Source organism: Temnothorax nylanderi, unplaced genomic scaffold (genome assembly GCF_030848795.1).
Source record: "Temnothorax nylanderi isolate EJ_2023f unplaced genomic scaffold, tnyl_v1.0 TNYL_tig1172_pilon, whole genome shotgun sequence".
Classification (NCBI taxonomy): domain Eukaryota; kingdom Metazoa; phylum Arthropoda; class Insecta; order Hymenoptera; family Formicidae; genus Temnothorax; species Temnothorax nylanderi.
Window position 1 is genome coordinate 14,660 of NW_027250234.1, and position 18,000 is coordinate 32,659.

Here is an 18,000-nt window from a genome sequence, read left to right on the forward strand (position 1 = left end):
CATAACTTTCGGGTTCTGCCACACAGTCAGTGGCGAGATTACTCAATTCCGAATGGCCAATACCGCCCAGCAATATCGAGGCCTTCAATCCTCAAAACGGTCCATGGACCGAATGGCGGGAAAGACTGGAAGCGGCGATACAGATATACAATGTATCGGCCGAAAAACAAACGGCATATCTATTGCATCATTTGGGCGCCAGTGCTTACAGCGTCCTTAAAAACGAAGTCATGCCTCAGAAACCCAGCGAGATGACTTACAAAGACCTAACGGAAACGTTAGAAAAATTCTACGAGCCGAAACCTCTCGAAATCGCTGAGAATTTCAAACTCGCGAGCCGGAAACAGCAAGAGGGCGAGTCCATTTTGGAATACGCTACAGCATTGAAGAAGCTATCGACGAACTGCAAACTGGGTGAGCATACAGAAAAGACGCTCAGGAACTACTTCGTGTTCGGGCTTAGAAATAAACGAACACTCAATCGTCTACTGGAGACAACGGACCTCACGCTGGAGAAGGCGATACAAGTTGCCACGACACTAGAATTGTCGGAGAAGGGGACACAACAATTACAAGGCGAGGGGGGAAACTACCTTGGCCATCAGCACGAGGAAGACATCGGCATCTACAGATAAGTTTAAAAAGCGCGGGAACGCGAATGCGAAAAATAGTGTTGCGAAAAATGGCGCGCGCGGGAAATCGGTTACGTGTATCGTTGCGGTGGGCAGCCATTATGCGTCAGCATGCACGCTCGATAGAAGTATAAAGTGTCTTTCGTGTGGAAAGGCCGGGACATTTAAAAAAAGTGTGCAAATCGTCTCGTGAAAACAATACTAAGAATATTGAGGTGCTCGCGATCGAACAATCGCGTTTCAGAAAAAAATTCTTTGCCACATTAAACGTTAATAATAAAGACGTGCGCTTCGAGGTCGATAGTGGATCGGCCGTCACCTTTAATGTCGTTAACCGACGCGAAAAGGTTATTCAAAGGCGAACGCGTATTTACAACCGATTTGAACCTCATGTCCTACACACGCACGCCTATTCCATTACGCGGTTACATAGAAGTTCGAGTCAAGAACGGTAATCGTATTCGAAAATTACATTTATATATGTAGAATAGAAAAAGAACCACTATTAGGTCGCGAGTGGATATCACAACTTAATCAAATCGAGGAGTGAAAAATATTACGGACCGACTCCAGTCGATTAAACAAGTTACCGTAAATGACAAAACGCAACTACAAACGCTGTTAAACGAATTTAATAGCATTACAAGTCCGTCCATTGCGAAAATTACAGATATACAAGCGAGATTAAATGTTAAGCGAAATACAAATCCGGTATTCCATAAGCCGCGGCCCGTGCCTTTTCGTTTACGCAACCAGATTGAAGAAGAGCTAGAGACACTTACACAAAACGGGATTCTCGAGAAAGTGGACTTCTCCGAATGGGCCACGCCCATCGTTCCCGTTATTAAAAAGAATGGGAGCGATTCGCGTTTGCGGGGACTACAGTGTCACGCTTAACCCCAATTTAAATATAGATTCGCACCCTTTACCAACACCAGACGAGCTTCTCACGCAGATGGCGGGGGGAAAAGTCTTTTCCAAAATCGACCTTTTACAGGCCTACTTGCAACTCGAGATTAGACAGCAGGATCGCGAACTGCTTACTTTGAATACACATAAGGGTCTTTACAGACCAACGCGTTTGATGTACGGAAGTCGCGTCCGCTCCAGCCATATGGCAACGCATCATTGAAAATATCCCTTAAAGATATCCCGGGAGTCGTCGTATTTTAGACGATATTAGAGTCTCAGGCAAAGACGTACAAGACCATTTAAGTAAATTACGCCAGGTTTTTTACGCGATTACAGAAATACAACATACGAATTAATGTAAAGAAAAGCGAATTTCTTACGGATCAATCCAGTATTGCGGCTACGTAATAGACAAAAATGGTATCAATAAAGCTCCGGATAAAATAGATGCAATTTACACATGCCCCAACCTACAATCTAACCGACTTAGAAGCTTCTTGGGCATGATACGTTACTACGATAGGTTCGTTCCAAATCTAAGTGCCATTTTGCAACCGCTGAACAATCTTTTACAAAAAGAACGTTAAATTCTATTGGTCGGAAAACTGTGAGAAAGTTTCCAGGCAGCAAACGAGCATTTACAAGCCCGAAATGCTTAGCTCATTTTGATCCCAGACTGCCTATAACCTTAGCCACTGACGCGAGTCCTTACGGAATAGGAGCAGTGCTCTCTCATATTTATCCAGACGGTTCGGAAAGAGCCATTCAATACGCGTCTCAAACGCTTTCGAAAACACAACGTTCATATTCTCAAATCGATAAAGAAGCGTTGGCAATAATCTTCGGTGTTAGGAAGTTCCATCCGTACTACAGGGTACAGAATTTACTCTTATCACGGACCATCGTCCGCTCACACAGATCTTTTCGCCGACAAAGGTTTGCCAATTTACACTGCTATGCGTATGCAGCACTACGCGTTAATATTACAAGGATTTCGTTATAAGATTAAATATAGGAAATCGGAATACACTCAAATGCAGACTGCTTATCGAGACTTCCGATACCGCGAAATACAGACGAAATAGAATGTGAAGCTGTGGACGAGTTCCGAGAAGCTACTTTCGATACGCTGCCTATTACAGCGGCACAAGTTGCTGCAGCTACAAGAGAGGATAAAGAATTATCTAACTTGCTAAAATCCTTAATAACAGGCTCTAATTCTAACGCGAATTCTAAAAGCAATAAATATTACACGGTTCCTTACGAGGAATTTTCCTTATTGCACGGAGTTATTTTTCGAGGGCACAGAGTTGTCATTCCGGTCGGGTTACAGAAAAAAATACTTCACGAGTTACATCTAGGTCATTTTGGCACAGTCAGAATGAAGCATCTCGCGAGAGGGTACGTCTGGTGGAACAAGATTGACAATGACATAGAGAAATTAACGCAGAATTGTCATGAATGTAATTCGCACAGGAACAATCCACCTAAAGTTTCAAATCACGTGTGGGAACCAGCTCAATTACCCTTTGAAAGGGTACACGTCGATTTTGCAGGTCCATTTTTAGGACACAATTTTTTCATTTCTGGTTGATTCATACACAAAATGGCCGGAAATTCATATTGTCAAGGACATTACAGCGAAAACTACCATTAATGTATGCAGACAAATATTTTACACGTACGGGTTACCGAAATACATTGTATCTGATAACGGCACTGCGTTTACGTCGAAAGATTTAGAAACTTTTTAGATTCACACGGTATTATTCAAAATACACCGCACCGCATCATCCTGCGACAAATGGACAAGCCGAGCGCTATGTCCAGATTCTTAAAATTCTTTGAAAAAGATGCAATCTACCACATGCGAATGCGTATATCAATTTACAAAAATTACTCTTTCAGTACCGGAATACTCCTCACACAGCAACGGGAATAGCCCCAGCAGAGTTATTATTTTCAAGGAAAATACGTACTAAATTTGATTTGCTACGTCCGTCAAGTACAAAACGCACGATTCAGTATGAACGTCCTTTTAAATTCACGGTGGGAAAGAGAGTCAGTTGTCGCAATTAAGCGTCGTCTACAATGGCAGCAAGAGTAAGGATTAAGCAGGATTAAGGCTGTAAGACGTCGAAGTAAGCTGAATGTTTCCGGATAGTAGGACGTAGAGTAAGGCCGTAAGTGAAATGGTTGAATTCCATTTCCTACGGTCTACTCCCTTACTCTCAGCCAATGAGAGCTCGACATTAACGAAAGCGCGCGTGACAACAACCGGTGCTGTTGTGTGCTAACCTGCCTGCAAATATGTCGGACACGGAATCCGTTTTTGAAGAAGACAGCATTGACCGAGAGCTAATTGCCGTGGTCCGAGTTAATCGGTTTTTGTATGATAAGACTGAAAAGTTGTACGCCAATGTAGAAGTGAAGACCAACGCATGGGCGCAGATTGGCGCGAGCCTCACTAACCCACTAGAAGGTAAGTTTATTTTGGATATTTTTAAATGTGTTACGGTTTTGTAGCAATTTGTTGTTACAATATAGTCGATGAACAAGGTGTCACATAGTAAATCGTTGAAAAATATGTTTGGCAGAATGAAAGTTAGGTTATAAATTAAGTTAGATAACTTTGGTGCACTATAGAAAGAGAATGAACACTTGATAATTTGCTTACTGGAATGAAACGTAATCTATACTTGTCAGGTTCTGTTGCTGAGAAACGATTTTACGCCCTGAGGCAGCGCTTTGGGAAAGAGCGGAGAAAAGTTACGCAGTCTATGCCGAGGTCTGGAGCTGGAGCGGACCAGCCTACATACACACCAACTTGGATACTGTACAAGGACCTCAGATTCCTGGAGGACATCATTAAACCTAGAAAGTAGGCATTGCGGTCTGAGAAGTTCTTTATGACAAATACCGATGACATAATTAATGGTTGTAATGTGATTGCAGAACTTCATCCAACTACAAATCTAAAGCTCCTGTAAATCCTAGCAGTCAAGTGCCAGTATTTCGCACAAGTTCCCCGTCCTTGTCTACGTCTGCTTCTGGTGGTGAAGTGACAGTGCTTCACACAATTTCCCCCATCTCTTCTACGTCTGCTGTAGCAAGTCCAAGTCCAGACATGTCTAGTTATTCGAATGACTTCTTTATAAGTCTCGCAGGTGAGGAGATTAAAATATCCATTGTCATATCTTCACAGTTTGATGTAACATAATCTGAAGTATTCTTTTGTTGCATTTTCAGGTACTGACGAGAATTCCACAGATACGTCTGAGACCCTCTTTTCGCCGCCACCTATAACACCATTTCCTACAACATCTACACCACCTCCTGCAATTACCTCGGGATCTGGGAGCAATGATACAGTTGCACAAGTGCAGAGGGCTATGTCCAACATTAGCAACAAACGCAAGGCGCCCCCACCTGATAATTTTGCATTCAAGAAACGGCAGGAGGCAGACGCTGTCAATAAAATCTTAATCGAGCAGGGTAAGGGACTGACAAACCTTGCAGCAAAGATTGGTGAAGCAATCATGGCTCCACCTCCACCACCAAAGTCCCCGTCGGTAGTAGTCAGCAATACATCTCCTGGCACTCAGCCCATGCTGAGTGCCATAGGATTCGCGCTAAGTACAGTACCTGAACATACTCAGCTTAAATGCCTCATTGGCATATTGCAATATATTAATGATTTCTCTAACAAGAGTGGACAGGCCCAGTGAAGCAAGTGATTGACAGTCTGATTTTTAATACATAGATTAAATAATACATTTATAATACACAGATTTTATTTTTTATAGGCTGTGATTTGGATAGTCTTTCTTGTTAATATGCGTTTAATTAACTTGCTGTGATTTAAGTAATAATAATTATTATGATAATTAATTTTCTTATACGAAGATGAACAAAATTTATTTTTATTTTATGTGCAGATTGGAACAGAAATGGCTTCTCACATGAAATTATCCACATATTATAAAGCATATCTGCATATATGCATTTTCCATATATGCCCTTACATGCATTTAAATTCTTGTGAGAAGGCATTTCTGTTTTCGTGTGTACACAGTTTATTATTAAGTAAAATTTTAAAGAACAAGGTAAAAAGTTGAACTTTGAACTTACTGTGGATTAAAATAAATTTTCATAATATGTTTATGTATGTTTATGTCATGTTCAGGGGTATGTTTATGAGTTAAGGCAGTTTAGCTGAATTTAGGCAGTATTATTTTTGTGTTGATCGGAGGACGACAATAAAAAAATAAATATTTTAATGCAATTGTTTTTATTTTATTCAATCTACTTATTCACAAAACCATAAATAGGATTATCAGTTTTAAAAATATTCATTATGCTCACAGCCAAATAACACAACATTTAACTGGAAAACTAAGTAAGAAATTGGCAATGCTCCCAAGTAGTGCTTACATTAACATTACATTACACTCAGTATGCTTTATCTTATAATTATATATGGAATACAAAATTAAATAATTAAAATTACAAAGCGAATTATTACAAGTACAATAAAATCATCATAAGGATATGGAAACTTTGTCATAAGTATGCGAGAAGGTTAATTATTTTAGCTGGAAAGCTCTCACATATTGCCAGGGTGCCTGAGCTTCCCCAACTGGAGACACAAAATATTGCTTGAGGTAATTGCGCGTACCTTCCGATACTGAGCCACCTCGATTAGCACCAGTCCTACCCAACTCTGTGAAAAATTGGCCAGGACCAACAGTCCTCCAGCGACCTTCATGAATAACCCCACCCTCATCCTCAACATCGAGCCAATCAGGAGGGCAATACTGACAGATAGATCCATCATTAACGTTATTAGAGCTCATAATAAAGTTGTGAAGGCAAACAAGAGCTTTAAAAATCTTTTCTGCATTTGATACGGAAAAACACAATCGTTTGTGCAAAATACGCCAGCGTGACACTAATATTCCAAACGTATTTTCGATGCAAAGGCGAGCCCTACTGAGCCGGTAGTTGAAAACACGCTGCTCGTCTGTCAATCGATTGCGTCTTGCATAGGGGCGCATGAGGTAAGTGTTAAGAGGGAAGGCCTCATCGGCCACAATCACATGTGGGAAGGGGACATCTCTCCCTGGCAGAGGTGTTGGTGGTGGAAGATCAGCATCACCAGATGCAAGGTCTGCAGCCAATTCAGAGTTTCTCCACACACCACCGTCACTGATCGAACCTGTAAATTACATCAAGTATATTCCATTGTAGCGTTACTATTAATTTGTTTCTTGTCAGTTATTAACAAGGAACTACCATTACTCACCAAACTGTCCAATGTCTACCCATGTGAACTTGTAATTTGCATCACAAAGTGCCAACAGCACTATACTAAAGAATTTCTTGTAATTGAAATACTGTGATCCAGAGCATGGAGGCTTCTCGATTTCCATGTGTCTGCCATCAAGAGCACCAATACAGTTCGGAAATTGCCACTTTAACATGTATTCTTCGCTTATTTTTCTCCAGCCATCAGTATCTGGTGTAGGAAGAACAATGGGTTGCAGGGCACACCATATAGCACAACAAACTTCTGGCACTATTTTGCAGACCGTAGATCTCCCAACTCTGAATTCCAGATGCTTTGTCTGCATGCTTTCTCCTTGAGCAAGATACCTACATAAAAAAGACATTAAATAATATTAAATAGGAAATCTAATTTTAAAAAAATGCAAAGTTGATTCGTCAACTTACGTCAAGGTTAGGCTCAAACGAAGCCTGGGTGAAAGAGGTTTCCGATTGCTGCGCTTTTTCAAATATGGACTCACTAAATTGAGCAAAAATTCAAACTGCTCCGGCCACATCCGAGTATACCCGAAAAATTCTTCATGATCACTGACTATCAACTCGCGAAATAGGTTGAAGTTGAAACCTTGTTCTCGTTTGCGCCTGTTAACGGGCCGTACCCACCACCTCCGACCAATAAACTTCTTCGTCTGAAGCTGAACCCATTGAAAAGTTAGATGCTGGCTCCATAATATCATATATAGCACAACAAGTCTAATTTTTTGCAAATCCATGATTGCTACAAAACACTCGTATTAGCACAGAGCCACGCGTCATTACTACACGCCATTGTAGACACTCAGACGTAAGACGGTCTTAATTCTGCAGCCTACACCCTACTGCTTACGTCTTACTACATACTCTTACGGCCATTGTAGACGACGCTTAAGCGTCGTCTACAATGGCAGCAGGAGTATACAGTAAGACGTAAGCAGTAAGTTATTGACTAATGGGATTTTTACAATTTAAGAATAATCGACAGTGGTTGGTTAATAGCTTACTGCTTACGTCTTACTGCATACTCCTGCTGCCATTGTAGACGACGCTTTATTTCGCTTACGCCCTTACGCCAGCTCTCTTAAACCGGAAATAGCTCTCTTACGCCCACTCTTACTCCTTACTCCACGCTTACTCCGTGCATTGTAGACGACGCTTAATACCACGCCGTCTGTGTGTCCCTCTTTGAATCTTGTCCAATCTTGTTTTCCCCTTATTAAAAACGGGTTCGTAAAATGCGCCAACGCAAATTGTGTCTTGCCGATGCGAGTCTGTAACAAAAAAAAGACAACATTACACACACGTGTATATATACATATATATATATATGTCCGCGGCCCGACATAACCTACTTTTACAGACAACTTGACACTTTTCACAATCAAATATATTTACTTTTAAATGAATGGACTAATAATAAATTCACTTTTAATCACAGCAAACAGTCATCACAGCAGTCTTTCAGAGTACTGCATGCAGCTTTGAGTTTATAAGTTAATAAGTGTTTACTTTCATTAGTGTGTAATTAGAAAGTGTTTGAAATACAAATCTGTTTGAATTTCTAATAATTAAACACAAATTGTTTTATTTTGTTCCCGTTTGAAAATCAAACATATATATCTGTTTAATTTGACTTGTGTTTGATTTTAGAACTACAATTTTGTATAGGTCTGTAATGTTTGATACAAAAGTGTCTTTTCTCGCCTAACCGTTGAAGAGTGCGGACGTATATTCGAGTGCGGTCTTAGAATTTTCTAGATTGCGCAACATTGCATATCGTTTATTCGAGATCGTAAATACGCTCAGGGAAAAGACAGTTTCGCGATACGCGATTACGTATAAAAGTCTTGACACGGCATACGTTCTGCGAGTAATTTAACGTCGTATTATTCCGAGGTATCGAGATTTGTACCCGGGTAACGCTCGTGAACAGTTTGATTCATCAATCGCTTACGCATTACTGTATTCGTGTGCTAGAAGCAAATATATGTGAGATCTAGATTCTGGAAATATTGAGAGCGCTCTATCACGTGATCGATATACAGGTGACATGCCTCGACCGCGTGTGTGTGCGTGCCGGGCCTGTCGAAAGTACGGGTTGGAGTGGCAGTCATCTACCGGCCGCCGAACGATAAGACGGATTAATGTAGTAGTATCTAACATATATATTCTTGTTTTTGTTAACTCAAAACGAGATACATTATAATTATTTAAATAATCCTCATCTTAATCCTTGACGAAATCGTTCGTGAACCGAGTGTTAGTGCGCGATCTTGTCCGAGGACATTGGCCATTACTACACATGAAGCTGGCAGCGGACATTTTGTATCTTGGTACGAGACAGGAAGGAAGGAAGTTCAGCAGCCTTCGTATACATCGTATACATCGTTGGCTCTTATATGTTCTACGTTCCAACGTCAAACGTAGTGGCGACCGTAAATTCAACTCAAAGTGAGTTCACAATATTCTCAGACCTAAAGTTCGGTCACAGAGATAAATAGCCATTAGAAGCGCGTTCAATAGCCAAGTTAATGATAGACTGCAAAAGAAAGCCTGTGAGGTCCGATAATACGCGGTAATCAGATTTATGCAGCGGTGCTAGAAGGGGATCGCCGAGATAAGGATATGATTTTCCGTCGGGATTAATTTACCGAATAGCATTAATCGTAGCTGGTGCAAACAACGGCTCGAGCGCAAAAAGGGCATACACCCATAATAAGCATGAAGAATGGCAATCACTTCTATGCATAAGTGTTTGAAACTCAAATGCTTTTCCAATTGTTTGATAAGTTAAACATTTTTTCTACTTTAATGTTTATAATTTAAACAGTTACGATAAACCCATTTTTAGAGTGTATCTATTACAATTGCGCCATAATTTTGACACAAAGATTTTAATTTTTCTAATGCTGATATTTTTATCCGCTTTAGGTCTACTATTGGAAATTCCGTAGGTCTCGTTCGTATTTTTCGATTTTTTTAATTTTTTAATGGCATCGATCTCTCTAAATGAGCACAATGACCTCAATGATTTGGTCGAAAGCAATCTGAGCTGTTCGTTTGATTTCTTTAATTCTTCGTTTGATTTTTCGAACTCATTAAGCCTTGAATTGAGCTGTTCATTTGATTTCTTTAATTCTTCGTTTGATTTTTTGAACTCATTAAGCCTTGAATTGAGCTGTTCGTTTGATTTCTTTAATGTTGTTGAAGTGGTTTCTCGTTTGATTTTTTAAATTCTTTAATGGCATCGATCTCTCTAAATGAGCATAATGACCTCAATGATTTGGTCGAAAGCAATCTCGCCATTTCTACAACAAAAAACAGTAGAATGAACTAAGTACGCGCCTTCTTTCTCTCATTCCTCTCCGTGCACAACTCGCTCTGAAAGTAATGTATTTCCCTAATGCATTTTCTAATTTCTTAATTGACATTTCATATTTCAAAGAAAGAATTTAAGTCGACCTGACTGGCCTTAATTACAAAAACGATGTTTCGACCATTATTCCGTATCTTTGCATATTCACCGTATCACCGTATTTCTTAATGAAAAACATCAGCTATCTCTTTTTCTATAACGTTTTTCACTGTGTAGCACTTTTGACTTAGATCAATTAAAATCGTGCCTATTTGAAAGACGGTGTCTGCTTACTGATTGGCTATTCTCGTGTTTTCTAATATCTAAACGAAGTTTATTAATACGCGTCTTTAAGTGTCTCTTGGTTGTTCTACAAAATAGGCATTGCAATCGTTGCAACTGATTTTATACACAATTTCAGTCTTCCTAATATTATCAAGCACATCGTTTCCTTTTTTTTATAATAAAATCGAATTTTTTCAGAACAGTGTAAAGGACGTTGAAATTAATGCCTCACAAAATACGACAAATATTCTCGCTATGGCCCTTGACGTAAGGGATTTTAAAGTATTTTTTAATATCGTGGAAATTATCGGTAGCATTATTAGTATCGAATTTCATATTTCATTGCCTCACATGGGGTGTGTGAAGTTGGCACCCCTACTTTAAAATTCGATAGTTCTGATTAGAGTTCCGAAGATTAGAGATACTCTTCTTTTCGAAGAGTATAGGAGTATTTTTATGTTTATAAAAAGAGTTCCGGCGATTAACACTATGAAAAAGGTAATTAAAAAATGGGGTGCTAACTTCACACCCAACTTTAAGATCGAATAGTTCTCAATAGCTCATCTGAAGAATTTTGATGACTAGAGTTCCTGATAAAAGTAAACATTTTTTGATTTTTTTCAAAAAACAAAGAAATGAAAATCTGATTTTAAGTCAGAATAGTTCTAAGTAGCTCATTTGATTTCTTTCGAAAAGTTCTAGAGTTCTTGATAAGTAAAACATTCCAAAACCTTAGAATTGTTTTAAAAAATCATCATCAAAACTTACGCAAATGACGTTTACGGCAGACCTTCGAAGTCGAATATCTTCTTAACTAGTGACTGGATCGTTTTCGATCATAGAAATTTCTTTCAGAATTCTTAGAGTTATACTAAAAAACGGAACTCTTATCAGAACGTCTAGAACTTTCAAAATAATTTTTATGCGGACTTAGTCGAATTTTACGCGTTGCATCCTCGAAGTCGAATATCTTCTTAACTAGCTATTAAGAAGTTAATATATGTCTTGCTCAACATTTAGAAATTAAGTTAAAAGTACCAATACCCGGACATGTATCTATATCTGGACACCTTTATTATTTATAAGTATAACGCGAATTAAAATTAAAGATAAAAATATTTTTTTTGTAGTTTGAAACTTTAGTTGTGGTATCCAAACGTTAATTTTCATAAATTTATATTTTTTTAAAGGTATCCAGACATAGATACGTGTCCAGGCATTGGTACATTTACCTACTCTTAAGTGTCCGGGTATTAGTACCTTTATACCTTAATTGGATTTGAAAATTAAATAATTTCCCTCCACACGAGCCGAAATAATTAATAAGATATTTTCTTTTTTCTATTATATGCAAAATAAAGATAAACTTTATATTCTACAAATTTAGATTTTGTATTAGACATAATGATTAAATGTCTAATACAAAATCTAAATTTGTTCGAATTTTTATTAGAGAATTCGATAATTTGTATACGACAATTAAAATTAAATCCATATAATTAATTGCATCTTTAAGCTTATCGGTTAAATGAGTTTTGATAAATGATAGCATTTATCTTGTGTTTTTACTAAATCTAGAATTTATTGGTACCTACAATATATGATGATGAATAGTTCACAAAAGAGTACTTTTTAATGAAAAGTAGATTACAGCGGATATACTGAATAGTCCGAGCTTGTGAAAATATCGTTTTGTTAATGATACCACGTAAATGTAATTTTCAAAAAAGGCAAAAAAAAGGCGCCAAGTACACATTTATAATATATACATTAATGATGCGCGAGATTTACTTTCGTGTACAAGCTAAACGTCTATTGTTTTCTATTTTGTATACATTGAGTATAATTATGTATTTTTCTTTTGATATTTAAAGGCGCACATTATGTCATCGGTTGAAGTTCGGCCGAAACAGTCGTTTATTATAAGTTTTAATACGATATCGTAACACGCGATTTGGCGTGAAAACGTGAGTTTTCGTTACCGCAGAGAGAGAGAAAAAGAGAAAAATCTCGAGATTCCCGTGTACATGGATTTTTACGTAAATTTAACATTGTAATGACTTAACGCATTTTATTTTTCGATATCCTCTTTCTATATTGTAAAGAGTGTACAGAAGAATGGTGCACGGAAAGAACGGTTTTGCTGAAGTATCAAAAAATTTAGCTAGATACAGATCTGAAAATAATTTTGTTGCATCATCAAAATAATTATGTAAAACAATCAAACTGATTACTAAAATATCAAAATTTTACAGCATTATCATCATAGTCCAGCGACCTACTATAATTATTTTAATGGTGCAACAAAATTATTTTCAAACAGAAAACCGTTCTTTCCGTATGTGTAGATTAAAGGCGTGCATTTCCATGATGCGTGAATAAGAAACTCTGCAAGTCTCTGGCTTTCGTTTGCGCTTCACAAAACCGAATTTTGTACCCGTAGTATCTAAAAATTTAGCTAGATACAGATCTGAAAATAATTTTGTTGGTCTATTAAAATAATTATGTAGAACTTAAACTGATTGCTAAAATGTCAAAATTTTTTACAGAATCATCATATTTCAGCGACTTACTATAATTATTTTAATGGTGTAACAAAATTATTTTCAGATCTGTATATTTAGCTAAATTTTTAGATACTTCAGCAAAACCGTTCTTCCGTGAACATATTTTTATCAGGATCTAAATATCGCTAATATGTATCACTAATGTAAAATGTACATAAAAGAAGCCAGTTGTTGCCATTTGTACACACATTAATCTAATAATTTCTTCGTCTGAACGTTGTTGGAATATTATCGAATCATTAGAGAATCTTAATATCTTGAGTTCGACTGATCGAGATTCAGCGGAAAGGCAAATATGTATAATATATGAGAAGCTTGAAAAAGTGCAGGATGTCTCTACTGAGATTACCCGGAAAAGGAACAGACAGTATCTGAACATTTTTAATCCTTTAGGGGCCTGTGTACATAATTATGTACTGGAAAAAAAAACTAAAAAACTTTCATCAGGGACGTCTTTTAAGACTACCTTATAAATTATAACATTTTACTCCAACGGGATCGATGTGTGGCCCCTAAAGGGTTAAAGAAAGAGAAAGTTACGACAAATGGATTAACAACGCGTAATGAATTAATATTTATTTTAACTGGCTCAGTATTATGATTATGATTTAGTATTGTGATTATGGCATTTAAAATTATCATGTGAATGTTATTTGTTACCTTATATATTACCTTTTGTGAATCGCGGCAGAAAGAACAAAAGGTTCATGGACACATAGTTGTCTCATGTGTTGGCGCCGAACGACCGACGACACATATAGTTCACCTAGTTTCGGCGGATTGCACTGATCCCGTTTTGTGGTAGGTCACTGGTAGGCGAGAACCGATCGTCTCAGTTCCATTCTACAACTGCACGTGATTTCGACGTTCGTTCTGACCATTTCCGTGTTTGCCTTATACCTTACACCGACGGTGTCGGAGAAGAAACGTCGATCATCGGAGATGTTTCTTCAGGATCCAAACAACGCACTGATGCTACTGGAACTGAATATGCAACTAGCATCGCCATTCTTCGCGCAGTCACCGATCGCTCTACAACGCAAATTAGGTGAGAGGATGAATTCAAGCGAATGGGTATTTCAACTCCCATTGCTGCGCGGAGTCAACGTGGAGCTGCTTAATCAAAACCTCTGGCAGCAATTCTACAAGAATAATACAGAAATGATAATTACCAAGAGCGGCCGGCGCATGTTCCCGTCCGTTCAAATAAACGTAAACGGTTTGGAGAAACGTGAGAATTATTATGTCCTCATGGAGATAGCACCGGCCTCCGATCGCCGCCACAAGTACTGTGGATACCAAAACGGGGGCGAGAACAGCAATATGGGTGGCTGGAGTTTTGCGGGGCCGGCAGAGCCGCAACAGCCCTTCGGCTATAGGATTTATAAGCATCCCGAGAGTTCGGCAACGGGGAGCCACTGGATGGACAATCCGATCAGCTTCAATAAATTGAAGCTCACGAACAACATCAACGACCCCAATAATAACGTGGTATTAACATCGATGCACAAATACGTTCCTAGGATCTGGATAGTCCGTTGCTTCGATGCGAAGAACTACAACGAGCTCTTTACTCATTCAACCGCGTTGTTCGCTTTCAAGGAGACGGAATTTATCGCGGTGACGGGACCAAAACGAGAACATTACGAAGTTGAAGATCAATAACAATCCATTCGCGAAGGGTTTTCGCGAGATGGATCAGTCACGGTTCAAGCGAAAGCATTATTCGATCGATCATCAGACCCAATCGGATTCCAGTCCCGACGAAGGGGTCTCATTGACCTACGACTCCGAATCGAATCAGCCGAACGACCTCCCCTTAAGGGTTCCAAGCCCATTAAAGCACGCGATTATCTTTTACTTTAGCCGGGGAGTCGAAGTTGGCCGGCCTTGCAACGTGGGAGAAGCGGACGCGAATCCCGCCACCGTTGCGAGTCGATCCCCGGCGCCGGGCGTGCTTGAAACGCAGTGCCCGTGCACTGCGTTTGACACAGATGGATATCCATTCACGAAATAACTTATTACTATTTATTTCTATTTAATTTGACACGGCTACTGGGGGCAAGTCTCGTCGAGACCGTGGACATGTTCGGACGTGTTTTGTCCTGAATACTTTTTGAAGATTGCTGATGCAATCAGCGTCGAGTTTGGATTGAATCTTTCGAGTCTGTATCTATTATTTTTGACTTGTTCTTGGCCGTTATGTAATCCTGAGGAGGATTAGGTGCTATAAAATTTACAAAGAAGAAGAGGAAGAAGAAGGCTATTGGGGGCCACGGCTACTCGTGGCATGAGTCTCGTGCGTCAAGAGGCGTAATCGTTTCTATACCCGATAACTAGCGCCTACTCTCGAGGAGCCAGCTACGCAGTCACTGGGTGTCTCCGCACTAACCGAGTCATCAATCTCGCATCGTGCGTGCAGTGCCCGGACCATCCGAGAACCCGGGCGTGAAGATTCATTCTTAACTTCTTCATATTTATTGCGTATTGGGGAGCAAACGGATTGACAGCCGAGAGCTTCCCAGATAACCGTGCCCTTCCTTGGCTCCACAACTCACCAGCGGTACTTGGGCCCGTATCACTACAGGCTCTTAGAGGCGCAGTCAGATCGCTATTGACGCCACTTGGTTACTGCAGAACGCGCTGTCCAGCCGACATCAGATCTTGCGACCGAGCCGTACTGAATCGGAACAGCCGCATTGCAGCGGTTCAGCGAGACCACTGGGAGGTGGGCGCATGACTCGACTAGGAGAGGTTATATATTCGCATCACCAGACCAGTAACTGACTCTGACCCCAGGCCCAAAGAGACTCGTGCAGAGAATCAATGGCTTAAGACAGCCTGACTCCTTCGATACAATACGACAGTGCTCGCACCAGCGTAGTTTCAGGCCACTTGAATCTTCGGATTCTAACACGGATTTGCCATTTTTTTCGCGTTCCTTTCTGCCACAATTTACAAAAGGTAGTAGTCTTGCCGCTGTTCGCAACGCGGACGGGAGCGAGGCCGCCGTGGCCAGCGTGATAACCGGTTAGTAGGTCCGAGAGAACGAGTATGTGTATACGCGATCGTTTACTTAACGCGGATCGGCGAGCGACCGGTCGGTCGGCGGGTTTGGTACACGGCTAACAGTGCCTCCGATCGCGTAATCTAACTGATCGTTTCCAGTTTCGCCGGCGGAACTCGCTTCTAGTATTAGGGCCACGCGAAGTAAGACTATCTCTGCTACTCAATATGTCGTTAACCCTTTAGGGGCCTGTGTACATAATTATGTACATTAAAAAAAAACAAAAAAAAAAAACAAAAACAAACAAAAACAAACAAAAACAAACAAAAAAAACAAAAAAAAAACAAAAAAACTAAAAGAAACTAAAAAACTTTCATCATGGACGTCTTTTAAGACTATCTTATAAATTATAACATTTTACTCCAACGGGATCGATGTGTGGTTCCTAAAGGGTTAATTTAATTATTAATTTGACTAGTCAATGGAGTTAAAATAACATTATTTGTGTTAAAATAATAAATTTCGACACATGGTAATTAAAAAGAACAAAATGTTATTTAACTCAAGGTATTGGTTTAACCCTTTGTAACTCATGTTATCAAAAATAAAAAATATGACAACTATTTTAAATTGATTTACAACAGATAAATCATGATTAGAATGTTAATGGACACTTGCCGGTTTGTAACAGTATTGTTACCAGGAGTTACAAGGGTTAATTTTATCTTTTATATTTAATAGCGTAGGACAATTATAGTAACTATACCATTTTTGATTTATATAGAGTATATAGACTAATGATTGTATGTATAGAATATTTTGTAATGAATTGTAATTGCAAGCCTTTTTATTATACACTTTAAATCCAAAAGTGTTATTTCTACACGGATAAACGTTTAAAAATGACACATTTGACTGAAGCTCGTTTTACATTTTTATTGCGTGTTAAATCCACACGTTTATCGTATAATATGTTCAACCGTGTTAAATGGCATCATTCAAAACGACAAGAAATGTGTAAGAAGAGCTTTAGTTAAAGCAACACACTTGGATTTGCTGTAAATTAACCGTATAGAAAAAGAATTTTCATTATTTCATAAAATTATACATTTCTTTTTTAAATGAAAGAAGTTACGCACGTTGCACGTAACTTTCTTGAACTTTTTAATGCGCCATGAATGTCTGTACTCGATGCATAAATTATGCGTTTTACTCGTTGATATTGTTTACGATAATTTTATCGTTGCATCTTTAATCGATTATACGCGTATATATCGATGCTGCGAGATTTATATCAATATACCGTATGACGAACCTCCTCCGTGAATGTATCTCCGATTTGGTCGATTTAGACATAACCGTGCCGTGCCCGTACCGTTTACGGACAGAAAGATTTAGACTCGTTTTCACATGTAGGTATCCGGCACCGGCCTACCGATGCCAGGTATCCGATCGATTTTCTTTGTTTTCACAAATCGGTTATCGACAAACGTGTAATGCTCCCATATTAATCCATACACTTCGTGATCGGATACCCGGCGTCAGTATTCCAGTATCGGATACGTGTGAAACGGGCTTAGTCGAATTTCATCCGTTGCTCTTCGAATATCTTCTTAACTAGGGCCGGATCGCCACTAGTTAGTGGTAGAGTTGCAGACTGTTTTGATGGGAGTTTTAAGAAGATATTCGATTTCGAAGGTCTGCCGTGAATGTCATTTGTGTTTTGATGATAATTTTTTAAAACAATTCTAAGGTTTTGCAATTTTTTACTTATCAGGAACTCTAGAACTTTTTGAAAGGAATTAAATGAGCTACTTAGAACTATTCTGACTTTAATTAAACTTTTCTATTTTTTTTGTTGTTTAAAAAAATAATTAAAAAAATTTTTCTTTTATCAGGAATTCTAATACTCGTCAAAAT

General features: G+C 38.9%; 2 protein-coding genes and 1 pseudogene across 2 annotated transcripts; 2 read left to right on the forward strand and 1 right to left on the reverse strand.

The window, feature by feature from the left end:
- Nucleotides 1-3,424: 3,424 nt before the first annotated feature.
- Nucleotides 3,425-5,340, forward strand: LOC139786859 (uncharacterized). The gene is made up of 4 exons (XM_071725979.1): nt 3,425-4,026; nt 4,251-4,425; nt 4,500-4,711; nt 4,794-5,340. The coding sequence occupies exons 1-4, from the start codon at nt 3,855-3,857 to the stop codon at nt 5,270-5,272; spliced, it is 1,038 nt and encodes a 345-aa protein (XP_071582080.1). The 5' UTR covers nt 3,425-3,854; the 3' UTR covers nt 5,273-5,340.
- A 481-nt stretch (nt 5,341-5,821) lies between these two features.
- LOC139786858 (putative nuclease HARBI1) lies at nt 5,822-7,665 on the reverse strand. Its single transcript, XM_071725978.1, has 3 exons — nt 7,278-7,665; nt 6,850-7,199; nt 5,822-6,762 (listed from the first exon to the last, which is right to left on the reverse strand). Exons 1-3 carry the CDS (start codon nt 7,601-7,603, stop codon nt 6,131-6,133), a joined length of 1,308 nt encoding a protein of 435 aa, XP_071582079.1. The 5' UTR covers nt 7,604-7,665; the 3' UTR covers nt 5,822-6,130.
- Nucleotides 7,666-13,782: 6,117 nt separating this feature from the next.
- Nucleotides 13,783-15,090, forward strand: LOC139786861 (T-box protein 2-like; annotated as a pseudogene).
- Nucleotides 15,091-18,000: the final 2,910 nt, after the last annotated feature.

Coding starts and splice junctions, on each gene's coding strand:
- LOC139786859 (XM_071725979.1), top strand. CDS start 3,855: ATGTCGGACACGGAATCCGTTTTTGAAGAAGACAGCATTGACCGAGAG. Junction 4,027..4,250: donor CCTCACTAACCCACTAGAAG/GTAAGTTTATTT, acceptor TATACTTGTCAG/GTTCTGTTGCTGAGAAACGA. Junction 4,426..4,499: donor GACATCATTAAACCTAGAAA/GTAGGCATTGCG, acceptor ATGTGATTGCAG/AACTTCATCCAACTACAAAT.
- LOC139786858 (XM_071725978.1), bottom strand. CDS start 7,603: ATGGATTTGCAAAAAATTAGACTTGTTGTGCTATATATGATATTATGG. Junction 7,200..7,277: donor CGTTTGAGCCTAACCTTGAC/GTAAGTTGACGA, acceptor TTTTTTATGTAG/GTATCTTGCTCAAGGAGAAA. Junction 6,763..6,849: donor GGTAGACATTGGACAGTTTG/GTGAGTAATGGT, acceptor TGTAATTTACAG/GTTCGATCAGTGACGGTGGT.